The sequence below is a fragment of the Carlito syrichta genome, unplaced genomic scaffold, assembly GCF_000164805.1.
Source record: "Carlito syrichta isolate Samal-C Ts95f unplaced genomic scaffold, Tarsius_syrichta-2.0.1 Scaffold305193, whole genome shotgun sequence".
NCBI lineage: Eukaryota > Metazoa > Chordata > Mammalia > Primates > Tarsiidae > Carlito > Carlito syrichta.
In genome coordinates, this window is record NW_007249289.1 from 247346 (window position 1) to 266185 (window position 18840).

At 42.9% G+C, this 18840-nt stretch overlaps 1 protein-coding gene across 1 annotated transcript in view; it reads right to left on the reverse strand.

Moving 5' to 3' along the window:
* The window catches only part of WDR49 (WD repeat domain 49), a 134153-nt gene that overhangs the window by 12359 nt on the left and 102954 nt on the right, over positions 1–18840 (reverse strand). The window contains 4 exon segments of the mRNA XM_008061292.1: positions 3376–3522; positions 6887–6931; positions 6934–6995; positions 17944–18110. Coding sequence (XP_008059483.1) covers positions 3376–3522; positions 6887–6931; positions 6934–6995; positions 17944–18110 — 421 coding nt within the window.

The following is an 18840-nucleotide window of genomic DNA, read 5'->3' on the forward strand; positions in this document are numbered from 1 at the left end:
CTCCCGCGCCCCTGGCCCGCGCGCCTCTCCGGGCTCCTGCGCGGTGTCCCCAGCCCTGGGATCCCTTGCAGCACTCCGCCACCACGAGCTCTGGGCTCCTCCAGCTCCGGACGCCTGCAGACCCCGCGCGGCGTCCCGAACCCAGAGCCACGGGGCCCCTCTGAGCCGGGCCGCACCCCCCACGGCTCGCCGCAGTCTCCCAAGGTCAAGCCAAGGCCGCCCCCACACCGGGCCGTGGCTTTGCGGTGGGCTCCCAGACACAGCCCCCACCCCAGGGCGCATTTCCAGCGAGTCCCCCCTACAGCGTCTCGTCTTGGGGCGCTGCCCCACGCGGGAGCGGATGAGCCCCCTCCGCCCAGTCTGGCTCTCAGCCCACTGGGTCAGTCTGTCTACGGCCTGGCCTGGCCAGTGGCCACTGTTCTGCACGTTTCCTGTTCCCGTATTCTTCAGAGTTCTGGGCACTCCATCCTGGCCTCTTTCCTTTTTTTCTTTTTTTTTTTTGAGTTGGTGTCTCACTCTGTCGCCCAGACTGGAGGGCAGTGGCCGCTCCCAGCCACCGCACCTCGACCTGCTGGGCTCCGGTGATGGTGATCCTTCCGCTCAGCCTTTCCAGTAGCTGGAACTACAGGCGCGCGCTACCACGCCCGACTAATTTTTGATTTATGGTAGAGATGAGGTCTCGCCAAGTTGCCCAGGTGGGTCTCGAACCCCCGGGCTCAGGCCATCCACTCTCCTCGGCCTCCCAAAGCGCGGGATTACAGGCGGAGCCGCTGAGCCCAGCTCTGGCCACTTTTCTATAACACCCATGATCACGTCTAAAACCAACACTTGAACATTGAACTTAAAATTAGACCAAAACACGCCTTTCGACTGCAGTTTCTCTCGTCTTCACTCTCTTTCCTTCCTCCCCTGGCCAGTTTCTCAGACGAACGTGTGCTTACGTATGCTTTCCTGGGTAGAGACCCTCCATTTCAAAGCATCTTGAAAGCTGACTTCATTTCCCAACTCCAGACCACCTTCTCCTTCCGCATTTCCTCTCTCGAGGATAGTTCTTTTTCGTTGGCATCGTTATCTGAGCCAAAAGCCCAACAGCCTTACATTTTGTCATCTCTCACCCGGTCAGACACTCCAAGTTCAACCTCCTTGGCATTTCTCAAATTAGCTCCTTTCTTTCTAGGGTCTCCTCCTCTTCAAACAATAACAGACACCATTAGTGAAGGGTTAGTGTGTGCCGGTCATTGTGCTGTAATTAACCCACACAATGCCAAAAGGCAAGTCCCATTATCCCCATTTTACAGATGAAAAACCTGAGACTTCGGTGAGTAATTCACCCAGATATAAAACCATTCGCAGAAGACACCGTGATGCTTCAAAGGCACACAGGCCCCGACGACAACCTGCTGCTTCAGTCTAGTCCCATGTTACACACCCAAAAATCTCTCTGAAATCCAAATCTGGTCACGTCACCTTCTTGTTTTAGACATTTCAGCAGGGATTTCGCTTCTGGATAGGATTTAGTAGGTAGTGGCAAGTTGTACGTTCTCACTGTACCAGACAGGGAAAAAAATACAAGTAAATCGCAAACAATATTTTTAAAGCCATCAGAAGGTTGTGGAAGCAAAGATGACCAAAATCACTAAATTCCAGAGATGGTAGAGCCCTCTCTAGATGAGCTGAAGTTGCCAAACACTTCCTTCCCTCCGGGGATTTCTTATGTGTGGGCATTGCTAGAAATACCCGGAGAGACTCTATTATGGGAAAATAAATTGGGAGGAGTTTGGATGGCTGGTGTGGGTTGGGGCGATGAATAGGAATATTAAAAAAGTTCATAGCTTTAGCCGGTATTTCCCACAGGACAATCTCTGAGTCCTAGGGTGGTGGCAGAAACTGTGGATTGGACTGTGATGCAGACACATGTTTCCTGCAGTCCTTCGGTGCTTATGAGATCATATCCCACCAAAAGAAGAGAACTAAAACAGACATTTGAAATCAGAAGTGGACTATGCCTAACTAGGGAGTCCCTCAGGGCTGACCCAGCTCAATCCCTACTTGGATGGAGGTGACCTGCTGCTCACTCTCTCTGCTGACCTAAGGAAACAGTGAATCATCTCTGGGAGGAAATGACGTTAATTTCAGTGCCTATAGGTCTTTTATACTTTGTGTCATATAATAAACAAATTACAGGACTTGCAAAGAAACAGAAAAATGTGAGCAGTAACTAAGCGGGAAAAACAGACATTAGAAGCAGACCCAAGAATCATCCAGATATTGATGTTAGCAGACTAGAACTTTAAAATTATTATTTAAACATTTTTTTAAATTAGTAGCTTGCAAACACTTTTGTAGTCACAATTATATAACAAATATTTTAGATTACAGTGTCCACAGAAACATATACATATGTAGAATTAAAATTACGTTTTCATACAATACTAACCCTTACTACCTAAAATCCACACAACTTTTCTATTTTTCATTCCATGTATAAGAGTAAACATGTTTTTTTAAAAAGAGAGAGAATATGGACAAGAAGGATTTTTTTAAAATTCCATTGAGAACTAGAATCTATATGATAGAGATTCGAGTTGTCTGAAATTGGGAACTGATTAGATGATGTTAAACCCCAGCTTAGAGGACTTGAAAAGTTTAGAAACCACAGATCCCGAACAGCTTGAGATTGGTTCTAATTTTTCTGACTGTTATAAGTGCGGCCTTGCACTTTTCACTAATTATTTCAAACGAGTTACCCTGTGGTGTCCGTATGCCCCTAAGTGTTTCTCAAAGAAACAGGTTGTGCTGCCTGGGCTCCCAGAAGATCCCACATTTGCTGGAAGAATTTTTTGTACAGAAATTATTTTTTAAATTTTTAGAAACTCAGAAGGCTCTAACAGTCTGGAAAATGGAAACTTCTTGTGCATATCTTGCTTCTAACTCTAGGGATTGTTTGCACACATCTTCCAAGTGAAGCTTTCCTGTCCTCTCATCAGATCAGCCCAGCACTGCAGCTGCAGCCTTGAAGATAATGTGCCTTAAGTGGTCTCTATTTATAGTCTGTCACGCAAAAAGAACAAAACCACATTGCCAGATTCTAGTGTAAGGCAGGTGTGCATGGCTCTTTCTCCGGCGTCAGTTCTGAAAATTAGGGTTATTTTGGGGGAGAGGTTCATGACACATGTTCATGACACCCAAGTGAGAAAACTAAAGCATCCCTCCCGTGTACCCCAGCCTGCAGGCTGTCCTCAGAGCACAGATCAGCAGCTGAGCTGAAAGTGTTCACCGGCAAGCATGTGTGGCTTTCCTGTTTCCTACTCTATTGTGCTAATCAGTTGGTTTCATGGAGAGAGGCAATGGAAGTGTAGAAGGCCGAGGACTCACTTTTAGAAAGTGCTGGGAGCTCTGGGATTCGGCAATGCTCCTGCCCTGAGTCTTTGCTGAAGTATTTCTCAGGGTCTAGAAGGAACACAGGTTTGTTCACTCTGGGTAGCTCCTCCAGGTCTCCGAGGCGTAAGGACCCGAAGGTGGCTTCACAACAGCAGGTTTTAGGGGAGGGGAAAAAATTACAATTTCATGAATTCCTCTGAAGGCGCCCACACATTCCCAAGTTAACTGTTTTAAATGCGACCTTCCTGTTCCTCAGCGTGCACAGCTGCAGTGATCAGCAAACCCCACAAACACAGCTGCTCAAAACAAATCCAAGGGCCTTTTCATTCAAAGGGATCAGAAGGAACTCAAGGCGTCCCGTTCATTTATTTTGTATTTTGTATTTTTCTGCTATTTTCCCTTGAAAATGAATATTCTATAGTTTTGGAAAAGCTCCAGTCCCTCTTTTATCTACAAGAAAATTGTATCCTTTGTGAAATAGAATCTGTGGTTTTCAGTGTTCAGTTTAACAAAACCTCTAAAATTCTGACTTCACAGGCCTTTATTCCGTTTTAAAGTAAACCAGAGCAGTGTTATTGTATTTACTATATACACAGCGAGATGATGAAAATCTATTTTAATCATGCTCTCAAAAGCAAAGCCTTGGACAAAGTGAAAAAGTTTTCTCTTTGCTTCATGGGATAATTGGACAACGGAAGGGAAACCTACAAAAGCTTAACACAGGATATGGTTTTATGTTGGGTTGGTTGTGAGTTTTATGGAAGTGGGAACGGGGCTTTGTCATTCTGATGACTCAGTACCTGGGAAAAAGGAAACCCACCCGTGGTCAGCACCAGCTATGGAACAAGCTATGCACTGGGTTAGCAGTTCTCAACCTTCGTAGGTATCCGCGTCACATGGAGGGCTTATGAAAAGACTGCCACGGACCACCCCAGCTTCTGATTTAACAGGAGGCGGCTTGGAGGAGGGCCCCAGAACGAACATGCCCAGTGAGTTCCAGTGGATGCCAATGTGCTAGACCAGGGACCACTCTTTGAGAACCACTGAGAAAAGAAAGGTCAGGCGCGGTGGCTCATGCCTGTCATCCCAGCACGTTGGGAGGCAGTGGTGAGAGGATTGCCTGAACCTAGGGATTTGAGACCAGCCAGGGCACCTTGGTGAGACCTCATCTCTACAACGAACCAAAAAGTTAGCCAGGAGTGGTGGCACATGCCTGTAGTTCCAGCTACTTGGAAGGCTCAGGCAGAAGGATCGTCTGAGCCCAGGAGCTCCAGAGCATGGTAGCCGTGAGTGCGCCACTGCACTCCAGCCTAAGCAACAGAGTAAGACTCCAATTCAAAAAAAAAAGGAGAAGAGATCTTCACAATGTGTAAGGCATCATTCTGCCCATAAGACAATTGAGGAAATGGAAGCTCAGGACATTTTTGTGACTTGTTTGCATTGACACCCCGTGGATGGCAAAACCATGGACTTCAGTTCAACTGTATTTAACTCCAAAGGTTGTGCTCCAAGGTCTAACAACAAGAATAACAATAGAATGAATAATAAACTTGGGTTGGGTTCTATAATGTGCCAGGCTCTGACTCATCAAAGTAATTTACAAATAATGTCTCGCGTCATCCTGACAAAAACTTCATGGAGTAGATTCGTTGATAAATAATTATGCATCTTTTGGCCATAAAGTTTCCCCAGAAATTTTAAAATCAACATATCTGCTCTATGAAAATGCAACATTCCTTCGGACTTAGGTTGAAAAGAAGTCTGTAGCAAGTGAGATATTTTCATTATGGGATGAAGCTTCAGGAATGATTCTCACCTGTGTGTCTAGGTAATGTACTTTAGTTTGATAGTGATTCCTTTGTTTCAGCTCCTTTTTTCAGAATTTTCTTCTGGTTGGTCAACAACTAGACTAAAACATCCTTCTGTGTGGCTGTGGGATTTCTGAGAGCAAAAATGGTTTTTATTTCTCTTCGTTTCTTGAAGGCTTGGGGGAATGAATTAACATTCTGGTGCCCTTGTAGTGGGAAGACAGAAAGATCGTGACACTGAGACTATTATAGGAAGTGGCACTTTATTACGCTGGCTGGCTCGGCGGGCTCGAGGGGCTAATGCTTCCAGGTCGAGCCCCCCAGAAGGGGAGAAGTGGGGTCTTATACCTTCGTTTAGGTAAGGGAGGGGGGTCGTGTTGAGCGATTACACATCTCCTTTGGAATTTACAAGGTGGTGTTCAGAAAAATCAGATCTTTCAAAGAACAAATGGTTTCCAGGAACTGCAGGGTTGTAAACCATCAACTTCAGAAGAGAGGTTTTGGATAAGTCTGAATTAGTTACTCTTTTGCATTTCTATGAGAACCATCAGTCTCTGGCCATTTGGCCTTTTCAAACAAAACTGGCCTGGTGCCTGGCGGGTCTTTAGAGTTTGCCACTTGACTTTTAAAAGGAAATACCTTTAACTGCTACCAACCCCTCTCCTGCCACATCACCCTCTCTGTTTTAGGGACTATCCCGGGCACTTCACAACTGCTTTCTTCACACCTTTGTTGTGAGTATGCTGTGCAGCCTTGGACAAGTCACTTAATGTCTCTGAGCCTCACTTTCCTCCTTTCTAAATGGGGTTCACAGGACCTCACATTCGTGTTTATTGAGGAACAGGAACATTCCTGGCACACAGAGCCCCTATTTGTCTTATTGTAGCGGGAAAAATAGAGAGACCGTGAAACCGAGGCTATTACAGAAGTGGCAACTTTATTACACTGGCAGGTTCGAGGGCTAATGCGTCCAAATCAAGCCCCCCAGAATGGGAGAAGTGGGGTCTTATACCCTTGTTTAGGTAAGGGAGGGGGGTCGTGTTGAGTGATTACACATTTCCTTTGGAATCTTACAAGGTTGTACTCAGCAAAATCAGATTTTTATTTATTTTTATTTTTTTTTTGAGTTGGAATCTCACTCTGTAACCCAGACTGGAGTGCAGTGGCTGCTCCTGGCCACTACAGCCTCGACCTGCAGGGCTCTGGTGATCCTTCCGCCTCAGCCTTCCAAGGAGCTGGAACTACAGGTGCGCGCTACCACACCCAGCAAATTTTTTTGATTTATTGTAGAGATGAGGTCTCTCCAAGTTGCCCAAGCAGGTCTCGAACCCGCGGGCTCAGGCAATCCACTCCCCTCAGTCTCCCAAAGCACAGGATTACAGGCTGAGCCACCCAGCCCAGCTAAAATAAGATTTTTCAAAGAACAAATGGTTTTCAGGAACTGCAGGGTTTTAAACCATTACCTTCAGAAGAGGGGTTTTTTGGATAAGTCTGTGAATTAGTTACTCTTTTGCATGGCCATTTGGCCTTTCTTAAATAAAACCTGCCTGGCACCTGGTGGGTCTTTAAAGCTTGCAGCTTGCCTTTCAAAAGGAAATACCTTTAACTGCTACCAACCCCCTTTCTGCCACATCATTATTCACACCCATCTATAAAATAATAACATTATAAAAACTATGTCAACAGGGATTACTTACTGGATGATTTCCTTACAACTTCTCCATAGTAAAGTTTTTGTGTTTTTTCTCAGAGGGATTTCTTTCCTTATATTTCATACTTATATTTATTTCTTCTGATGGTCTGACACTGAAAGAAAATAATTCATGATGCAATAAAATATTAACACAAGGATAGACAGACTCTGGCTGTAAGTACATGTCTTTGACAAAAACAAACAACAACAAACAAAAAAAAAACCCCACTTTTATTCCTGTGTACATTTGTTTACACTAATCAAACCTTATCTTTGAATAAAACGCCTGCCGGCCAGGTAATGATATAAAAGGGGGAGAGCCAGGGAGGCCAAGAGTCTAATTAAGCGAAGACCCTGTCCCCATAGCAACAAGGTAGAGCAAAATCGATGAAGAAGAAAATTTCACAGAAACACACACCCTGTCCTTGCCCTGTGAATAAATTAGACAGCTGGTGAGAGGTGAGCTTCAAGCCCTCCTCCACCAGGATCAGGCATGGGTCTTTACTTATGACATCCAAAACACAAAAGTGCAGCATTTTTAAGGTTTCTCATATGAATCTATAAGAAAACTTTGGATTAGCTCGAATCCACAGAAAAGGTTTTTATCAGTAAGACACAGGAAGTGAAATCGTTACATAGCTGCATATAATCCCGTCATAAAATAGAAAATAATCTCAAATAGAGTCCACACTCACTGGCATAGACTCCAGCCTTAACAGCTACAAGTTGTGTTGCCAAAAATTGTTGTTAGTATCTTGGGAGCACCAAGCCCAAAAGACACACCCACCTGCTCAAAACTGTGGGGCACCCTGGGATCTTGGTCCCCTCTTCTCTCTGCCTTCCTTCCCTGCATCTGGTAGTCTTTCGTGGGCACCACCTTTCATCCCCTAACTTCTCTCTCCAGTTCTGCTCCCCATTTAGGAGCTGCAGGGCCCCAAGTTGTTTTCTACACCCTCAACCTCGACCTCCCCCTCTGTAGAACGGGATTCTTGCTGCTGGTTTAAAGGAGATTAGATGGATGGAAGTTGAGCAAGGCCTGAGACTCCCAGCAGTCCATAAAGGTTCATTCCCGCCTGCCTTTTCCTCCACTCTGTCCTGACTGTATCTCCCAAACTCAGAAGCGTTTAAAGTATCAATACATGTCGAAAGTCTATGTGTCTCTCTTAAGATTGCTAACAGGTGCCATTTATAATAGCTTCAGCTAAAAATTTATTGATTGCGTTTTTACATGTAAATAGACCTTTCGCCTGAGAAGTCTTTGGCATGCAGAAGGTAATATAGAGTTCTGTCTACCCTCCAGTCTACCAGTTTCCTTGTTTTAAGCATCCTACCTGACCATTTGACCTGACGAGAAAATCACTATCAGCACATGGCTGTTGACTGAACTCCATATTTTGCTAGAACTCTGCTAGCTTTTTCCAAATACTATTTTTCTGTAAGGTCAAGATTACGTTTAGTTGTCCGACAAATATAGTTAGCCCCCTTGGGCCTGTGACACTTCCTCAGACTTTTCTTGTTCGCGATGACCTTGACGCTTTTAAGGGATACTTGCCAGGTTTTTCTGAAGAATACCGCTTCATTTGGGATTTCCTGATGTTTTTCTCCTGGTTGGACTGGGGTAATGGGGAATGAGGAAGACAGAGATGAAGGGCTGTTCTTCTGTCCTGCCGGGGGATGTGCCATCAGCTCGACGCACACGGCTGATGCAGCCTGGACCACCTGGCCAAGGTTGTGTTTGCCGCTTTTGCAGTGATAAGAGTTTACAGCAGTCACTGTGAGGTGACGTTTTCCCTGTTGTCCATCTATTGCTCTCTGGAAGTGAGTTACCAAGCGCACATTCAAGAGGGGGTGAGGAGTGCAGGTCACCTCTATTTCCTTGAGTCACTTGGAATTACAGAGTTTTGTTCTGTTAGGAGAGTTTTGTCATCCAAATGACTGAGGGTAGGCAGATAGCTTTTCCCCAGATCACACTGGAAAGGCCTCTCTCACAATATGCCGCCTCCTACAAAAACGAATAAGCATTGAGCCACTATCTGGACTTTGAAGGCAAGAATGGTGTCTCCTTCGAGAGGCATTTTAAGATAGTCGGGGATCTGCAAAAATAAGAAGTTGGTGGTGGATACTGGAAGGGTGGAGCGGCGTGTGGTTACTGGGTTAAGAATATATTTTCTTTCTAGAAAAGAATGATTGGTGTAAACTAATGGGCAAAAGACCCAGGGAGGCCTACAAGGAAGGAGGTCTGTCTTTTGCCTGGTTAACAACAGACCTTGCTTTTTCTCCAAAACACCTGTTTGTTTTCTGACTCTCTCATCCAGTGGTATTTAAATCAAGTACCTTTTGTCCAAAACATGACTTGGCCCAACCCTGCTAAAGAATTTTATCCACAGAGGGAGAAGAGTGGGCAGAGGGGAAAGAGAATCTCCTGGAAGTCACACCCAATTGTGCGATTTAGATGGCTGCCTGTGAAACATGGCTGCGTTGATAAAGCTTCAAGACAACTGGCAGCTCTCTGCACAGCTGGAATCGACTGGACGTTCAGACCAGCAGCCGGCGCCTCCTTTCCTTGGGCAGACACCTGACACTTGCAGGAGAGGTTACCAGGAAAATGCATGGGGAATGAGCAAGAGGTAAAGGCTCCCAGGAGGAGAAGGGATGGGCGAGTATAGAAAAGCAGAAGAATGTAATGACAGGCTTCAGTCGCGTTTTAAAGCTTTTTGCAAAAATGCCACAGGAGGTGAGGCAGGAAGGGGACCCGCTATGGGCACCGACTTGCTGGGCATTGGCCCTATGGGTCCTACGAGAAGGAAAGGCTCCCACGGGGCCCCTCCTCTTGGCTCTGGCTGTGGGAGGGCCAGAGGGTGACAAATCTCCTGGGCATCAAAAGGAAGAGAAAGTACTTAGCGATGCGGCTTGCACGTAGTAGAGACTTGAAGTAGTTGATGCCTTGATTCAGAGACCAGTACTTTTTCTTTTTTAAGATTTAAAAATATAGTTTATAGCTGGGCACGGTGGCTCACACCCATAATCCCAGCACTTTGGGAGCCTGAGGTGGGAGGATTGCCTGAGCCCATGGGTTCGAGACCAACCTGGGCAATTTGGTGAGACCTCGTCTCTACAATAAATCAAAAAATTAGTGGCCGGGCTCGGTGGTTCAGCCTGTAATCCCACGCTTTGGGAGGCCGAGGTGAGTGGATTGCCTGAGCCCACGGGTTCGAGCCCCGCCTGGGCAACTTGGCAAGACCTCATCTCTACAATAAATCAAAAAATTAGCCAGGCGTGGTAGCGCACACCTGTAGTTCCAGCTCCCTGGAAGGCTGAGGCAGAAGAATCGCCAGAGCCCAGCAGGTCGAGGCTGCAGTGGCCAGGAGCGGTCATTGCACTCCAGCCTGGGTGACAGAGTGACTCCAACTCAAAAATAAAAATAAAAAATAAATAGTTTATTTAAAAGTAGACTACGGAGAGAAAGGGAAGGGAGAGAGAAGATTCACCTCCCCAAGGTGGGGGGAGGGGACCAAAGCCAGGAATTCCTGCATGGCAACGGCCATAGCTCAAAGAGCACATGGCCACACCGGAGTATAGCAAGGCAATGGCCGATCAGTAACTTCTCAATATTTCCACAGGAAACTTGTTGGACAGACAACATAGGCTAGTGGCCAAGCGCTGACTCTGGAGCCAGCAGCCTGCCTCTGGGTCCCTGGTTCATCTCTCACTGGTTGGTTGGCCTTGGGTGCATCCTTGAACTTCTCTCTGCCTTGGTTTCCCAAGCTGTGAAATGGGGATGATAATAGAATCTCTCAAGATTATAGTGAGGATTAAACAAGTTAAACACATAAAGACCTTAGAACAGTGCCTGAAACATGGGAAGAGCTCAACCAGTGTTGACAACTCTCACCGTGAAAACAAGAGTAAGACAACAGTTTTCACTCAAAGCAGGGAGTTCCAAGATGCCCCTACAGCCAGCTCTAATATTCTTAGAATGATCAGACAAAAATTAAGATACGGCATGTCCCCCCGGATAGTCATTTGCTGCTCTAGTGTTTTTGAGGCTTAAGTTTCAAAAATGAAATGGACTGTCATTTGCTTTCATTTGCCATACACGGGCAGAGAATAGCTATTGCCACAGATTGTTGGCAAAAGTGGCCTGTCAGCCCTCCAAGTGTTTTATTTTGTATTAAACCTAATTTCCAATGAGGTTTTAATGTTTTGTTTATTTTTTTCTTACAGCTGTTCATCCATTTACTAATTTAATTTCTCACGTGAAATCTACTGGCAGAATAATTAGGTCATTAGCATCATACAAATAATATTAAATATCAGTTCCCTCCTAACAGTAATATGGAATTCAAAACACCATAATTATTTCACTTGATTAAGAAACATTAATGTGATGCATGTCTTTTGCCTTACATAAACTTACTGGGAAATTTGTGGAAATTCCTGTTTTATTTCTCATCTCATTCTTTTCCCTGGCTTCTAATAATGAATTCCTCCCCCAGAGGCATTTTTTAAAAAACGATAGCCAAAGGGAAATGTGTTATATCATAAAAGGGGGAGTAGACTCACTTTTTGTCCCCCTAGAATAAGAATCAATGAGTGAGAGTTCTACAGATTTGACTTGACAGGAGAGACATTCTTCAACAAAGAGTCATTCAATAATAGAGAAGGCCCTCTGTAGATGATGAAGGAATTATTCAAGAGAGGCTAAGCTGTGCTTCTCTTAAAGATATCATAGGACTCAGTCTAGTGGACTTCTAATAGCACTTTCAACTTTATCATATTGAATTATTAAAGTTGAACAAATGTGGAAAATGTTCACTTTCACAAACAACCCAAAACTCCAACTTACGATACCATGGCCATGGTTTTAAGGCCACGGTAACATCCCTTCTCTGTTCAGAGGCAGGAAAGCAGCCCTTTCCCTTTGTGGGGGAAGTGCACATCTCCAGACAGCAGGAGGACCTCCAGCAAGATGATCCCGAGGCCTCCAAGCCAATCAACTCCAATTCCACCTCAAATAATTTATTCTAATGAACTCACTGGTTGTTCTAACACGTGCACACGAAGGTATTCAAAGTAATGTTTTCTTAGCTAAAATGTGTAAATGGTCTACATATGGGAGGGGAAGAAAATGATTCTAAAGCTACATGATACATTCCCAGGGAGGTGTTACAAATGTTGATGTCCAGGGACACTCATGTTAATACGCAGACGCGCCCACTGTGGGTTTTCTGAGTGATAACCCAGAGCAGGGACTGTGTGCGCTGAGCCCCCATTTTATAAAATGAACATCTGTTTATCTTTTGTAAATATGCCCCAAATAAGGTCTGAAGAGTCAGATGCCTCAATGAGAGTGGCGGTTTTGCTGCAGGTGATTTCTTGTCATCTTTTTCTTTTTGCTTATTTGTGCTTTCAAAATTTCCCATGATAACCACATATCCGTTTTGTAATAAGAAAACATTCTGAGGGTGTATTGTCTAAATCATTCATTTTATGTATAATTTTTTTCTAGAGTAGATAATTTTGTGTGAGTCCAGAAACCAAATATTGCCATAAGTTAAGAAAAATACATGTGCACTATGGCTTTTTGCTCTATCACTTTCTAAAAAAAAATTTCTAAAGCTATTATGATTTTTGCAGAATCTAAGGAAGAGAAAAATCTATTTCTCGGTATTAGTTGTTATTTAGCATTAGGACTTCCTATTAGCCTCTGAAAGTCTATTTTCATCTCCCCAGAACTAAAATGGAAGATAACTCCTTACCACTTACCTACTTCTCACAAACAGTACTATAAAATGCTTTCAGCACTATAAAAACCAGGTATTTATACATAAGCCAGAAGATAATATGTGCCCAAAATTTTTGTCCTGGAAAGAGAATCTTAGGTGTTACAATGAGAATATGGCTTTAAATCTTATATTTTCCCTTCATGGTTCCTGTTTCTTCCTTTTTCTTTCCCTTCTCCATCCTTCTCACTGTGTTCCTCTTCTATCTAAACAGGCATACAAGCACCAAGTAGCCTTTTCCTTTTTAGTCTCTCTAAATTCTTTCACACATTAATTTTTCTCTCATATTTTTGCAAATGGACAAGCGTAGCACGATTCTCTCCTTGACTTTACCAACCTGATCAGGTAAAGGGGCACGTTCTTCAGAACAATATTTCTTAAAAGAAAATGATCTGTAATCTCTCCTGTATCGCAGGGGAGGCACAAAGGACATTCCACAGCTGATTAGCTTATTGTGCTTGCGCTTTCTGCAAAGGATTCCTGGTCACATTCTTGGAGAAGTGAAGGCTATACCGAGCAAGTCAATTCTGAGGATACAATTTTATAACCATTTTCTTTCAATCAGTTTCATTCCTAAATGACATTATTTTGTACTATCTCATTACTACAATCCTGTCATCTGAGTTAGGTTGAAACAGAATTAAACAAGTTTTTTTGGACATATTTTATCTTTTTAAGAATGCTGGACAATAGAGGTAGCTCTTCTTCTCACCCTGGAAATCTACCAATGCCCGAAGAAACTCACAGCCACCACGAGAAGATTGCCTTGCTGTTCTATGTGATCTGGTAGAGAACAGAGCTTCAATTTGAGAGGAATCTGTAAATTTAAGAACCTATCCTTCGGCATTAATCGTCATAATACAAAGTGTCCAGGAACCATAGAAAGTGAAATAAAACGAGAATGAAATCAGGAAAGAACAGTTGGCATTGCCAGTGTTTGAATCTAAGGAAACCATGATTAAGAAAAATTTTTAAGGATAACTGAGTTTGTCACAAGGAATTGGAAATTAGTATACTGGAGAAAATGGCTTTAAACAGGAATCTGTAATACCTCCTTCACTCTCCTAGGGGTGGTTTGGAAAGAGAAACAATTATCTATCTGTGTTACCTGGAGACGTCTTTATTGCCTCCTCTGTAAAGTTGAGTGGGATGGTGGATGGGACATTTCATCCTACCAAGAGACTTCTAATTCCCAGCATTCTCTGACTGAACAGGATTGGTCATGTTATATGTCTAAATAGAAAAGATCCTTCTGCCTGAAAGTAAAATGCCACTTGACATTTTCTGAAAGCCATAACTCAGGGAAATGGAAGAAGAAATACCAAAGCATTTTACCACAACAGGATGTTAGCAGGGTTTTTTTTCTTTCGATCTCCCTGTCAGCAGAGGTCCAAAAAGTCTGAAAACAAAATAATTAACTGATTGAGAGGAAAAAGAAGAAGAAAGTATGTCTATATTGTATAGTTCTACAGTGAGGTGATGGACTCCTTGTGTGTGGGGCCACTTAGCCAAGAAGGTAGCACCAGATTGATCCAGGAGACCCCCTCTCCCCAATCAACCACCACTCTAAGCTACAAAAGAAGGATGCAGACACCAAAAAGATTGCATCAGAGTTTTGGGTGTGCAGTGAGGAAGAAAGCTTCCCTCCCCCTCATGTCTAGCCTCCATTCACATAGACCAAAAAGGTTAATGTTTGCCCCAGAGGGTAAACATTAGAGGAAGTGTCTCGCAAACACCTGAAAAAGTGTACAGGCAAAGCACTGTGGCTGGAGCTTCCCAGCTGGGAGGGAGCAAGGGGCAACAGGAGACCAGCTGGCTGGCACTGCAAAAACATGTGAGTTTCCGTGGGCCAACCAGAAATTAAACCAAGAGTTGTGCAAGGTGGGGAGCTGGCGGGACAGAGCCACAGGAGGCCAGCCAAAGGGTATTCATTTGGAAATGCAATGCTGATGTCTCAAGTGGGTTCATCAAAGGACCTTCAACCCTACCACCAGCGAAAAAAGCAATCTTTGCACAGGATCGGAAAGCAGCAACACCAGGCTCCTCCTTCTTCTTCTCCATTTTCCTTACATCCTTGATGGATGGGAAACTGACCAGTGAGCTAAAGGGAAGAAGAGACAGTTCTCGCTGGTGTTTCACTTGCTCAGTAAAGAAGGTCACAGCGCATTCAACGGCATCATGGCGGGAGCTTTATGGAACTATTTTCTTGTCAATTTTGAGTTAACCTTATTTCTTTCCTTACTTGGAATAGATGGTAAATCAAAAGCACTACAACACTGTTATTCTTGAAGTAGGAGGTTCAGATACCTTTCTCCACACAAATTCTGCTTTGTGATTGTGTATGCATATCAGGAGGCAACTTCTTTTTATAAACATTTAATCGTTTTTACTGAATTAGTAATTAATAACCATCCAAAACAAGAAGCACAGATGCAGATAGTTTTACTGATGAATTCTACCAAAACATTAAGGAACAAATGATACCAATTCTCTACAATCTGTTTCAGAAATGAGAAGCAGAAGAATATTTTGTAACTCATTCCATGAGGCTAAACCAAAGATATTTTAAGAAAGGAAAACTGCAGACCAATATCCCTCTTAGACACAGATGCAAAACATCTGCAACAAACCATAAGCAAAGCAAATTCAACAATGTATGTCAAGAATGCACCATGAGCAAGTGGGATTTATCCCAGGTATGAAAATCAATTAATATGATTCATTACATGAACAGGCTAAAGAAGAAAAAATCATATGATACAATCAATCAGTAATCAGGATTACTACTATAATGCTACAATAATCAAAACAGCATGGCACTGGTGAAAGAGTATACAAGGAGATGAATGGAATAGAGAGATCAGCAATAGATTCATACACGTGGAATCAGCTGACAATTCATAATTGTATTATGCAAGATAGTCAAAATGGATAGCAGTCAAGATATAGCCTTCAGTGAGGGATGGATCAACAAATGTACATCCATACAACGGAACATTATCAAGCGATAAAATGAAGTGAACTATCAATGCATAGAAAGACATGGAGGAGACTTACATGTACATCAGCAAGTGAAAGGAGCCAATCTGTAAAGGCTGTGAAAGGACAGAGCGAGAGTGGGAAGCCATTTTTCATCGTGTTCTTAAACCGTGACACAATGATGAGAAAGTAGAAGCTATGGTTTTGGAGAAATGCACACTTCAGGTATAATTAACTTGACCGACTTTGTCTTTTCAGAAACAGACTTCCAGGTATCTGAGGTATCTCATAGTGTCAGTCAAGCTTGCCTAGAGTAAAGGGAATTTACAAAATAAGACATCATGCATTGGACAAGGATTGTAAAAGTCATGAAACTTGTAATTACAAAAGTTATAACCGCTCAAAGGGAGAGCAGGTGGGGATTCGATCTTCCAGTAAATTGGGCCCCATCTACAGGGAAGCCAAGGATTCTCCGAAGCTACCCACTGGGAATGCCTAGGAGATAAGGGGAAGGGCACCCTTCACTAGCTCTAAGGAATGTCATTTGGGAAGGTGCAGGAGAATCAGAATCCTTGTCACGCCCTTCTCTAGGGGCTATAATAATGTGGGCGGACATTAATGGCTCTCTGTGTCACAGGTTCTCCAAAACATCCACAGGTGGTCGATAAGGAAGTCACAGCAGTCATGGCAGTCACGTGCAACATCTCCAAGAGAAGGATTTAAGCCAGGACTCTGGGGGGCTACAAGGTCACACTCACCTAGAGTGTAGGCCCACTCCCTGTCTGTGGGGGATGAACCTTTCTTAAATAAATCTTTTCTTCTCTCACCTCTGTGTGTTACAACTCTTTGCAATTTACTCGGATCTCTGGGTTCCCAGCACGCACCTCTGACTTGCCAGCCCCCGCGGTGCTGTGCGCCTCCCTGCGCCTCTCCACCCTCACCCGGTCCATCCGTACCCTAATAGGCTGTGCAGTGTACGATTCTAACTATGTGACATCCTTATAAGCAAAATCCTAAAGAGAGTAAAAAGATGAGTGGATGCTGGATTTAGAGGAAAGTAAAAGGGGTGACTCCGTAGAACACAGGCCATTTTCAGAGCAGGGAGACTATTCGGTAATGATCCTGTAATGGCAGATCCATGACATTCTATTTTTTTCCAAACCCGTAGAACTTTATGACACAAAAAGTGAACTTTAAACTATGGACTTCAGTTAACAGTGTCAGTATTGGTTCATCGGTTGTATCAAATGTACTGTACTCATTCAAGACACTGTGTGGGGGTTGGGGTAGGAGTTGTATAGGGAATCTGTGTACTTTCTGTGCATTTGTGCTACAAACCTAAAATAAGTAATGTATGCTTCCTTTACTGTGGATATATGTAATATGCATGGCAAAAAAATTCCCAGTTGTATGAAGGAAAATACAATAGCCAAGATCATCCTTTCGAAATAAAATAGTTATTTAGTATGCAAGGTTAAATTATGAAAGCATGGAATAGTAAAAGTATAAGGAGCAAAAGAAAGGACAAAACTGCCTGGTGTTAGAGAGTAAGTGGGATGTAAGCAGGAGCTCTAGTAGAATGATGTGAAGAGGAGAAAAGTCTGAGCTACACAGAAAATCTAGAAGCCTTGAGGAGAGTGATGTCTAACATTCAAAGTGAAGCTCTTTGAACTGTTGTCACATAAACCCGTAAATTTTACCAAAACCAGGAGTAAAATCTGACATACATTCTGAGATAGATAGGTAGATGATGGTTAGATAGATATAGATAAGATAAAATAGATATATAAAGATAAATAGATTAGATAAATGATAAAGAGATAAGATATAGATCGATATATAAAAATTAGATGATAGATAGGAAGATCATTTACAAATAGATATATAAATGATAATACATCGATAATAGATATAGATAGATGATAGATGACAGATTATAGATTGATAAGATAGATGCATACATACAAGGGTAATAGATAGGTAGATAGATAGATAGATAGACAGACAGACACACGTTGTTTTTAGGGAAAGGGACTCATTTCTACAATTAGGTTGATTATGGAGGAGAAATGAAAGACAGGATGGCACTGAATAGAATCAAGAAGGCAATGGAGGCAAGAAATAAGAACCAGACATGGCCTTGAAAATATACGCCTCTGCCCACATACATCTGCCAACCCCACAAATTTTAGAGGTAGTCCCTGGACATTCTACACAGCATGGAGGAAGTTTGGGTCAATCTTGTCTATGTTTTTTCTAGAGTCCAGCTGACATCCGGGTAATGCTTAAAATTACTTACCCGTATGTTGAGTTGTCTTTGCTTTTCTTAAGTAAAGAACGTTCTGTTGGGTCTAAACCCGATTTCTCCTTAGAAGATAAAGAAATTTTCTCTTGAGTCTCACTTTCCATTAAATTAGTATCTCTTTCAGGAAGAGAAAGACAGTTTTCAATATTCCAATGCTTTGCCTAAAAAACAAAGAAATGTATTTTATTTTTATAAAATTTATTCTCCTCAATACACACACTCTTATGTGTGTCCACCATGTGCTATATTAATAATTGAAGTTCTGGGGGACACACAAAAAGAAGAAAAAGACATGATTCCTGTCCACAAGGAGCTTACAGTCTTATGAGGAGATGACACAGATTCACGCAACTTTAATAAAAGTAGAAAATGAGATGGGTCATAAAGAAGAAACAAAAGTTCTCTGAAGAGATAATAATGAACTGCAAAAATGTTTTCCCACTGTCACTTCAAAACCCTGGAGAGCGAGATGCATATTTACTAAAAACAAAACAAAGCTTTTGTTAAAGACTTGCCACTGTTAATTTTCCTGAAACTACTTTCTCTGCATCTTACTTCTTTAAAAAAGTCAGTTCAACTATTGAATATTTTTTCCCACATATAACATGTGTTGTATGACAGTTTTCACAAACTTGAGCTGCAATTCTTAAGAATCCATCTAGCAAAAGCTTCCCATTGATGGCCTGTTTCATGTTTGAAATACAGACCCGATTTTCTCGTCTTCTATCGGTCATATGGTACACACAGGTATGTGTGAGAGAACTCAGCCGTGTGAACCGAGGAGGCACCCTGAGAATATGTGGCGGATGACAAACCCATCAGCCTTGTCCTAAGTATTTTCTTTTTTTTTTTTTGAGTTGGAGTTTCACTCTGTCACCCAGACTGGAGTGC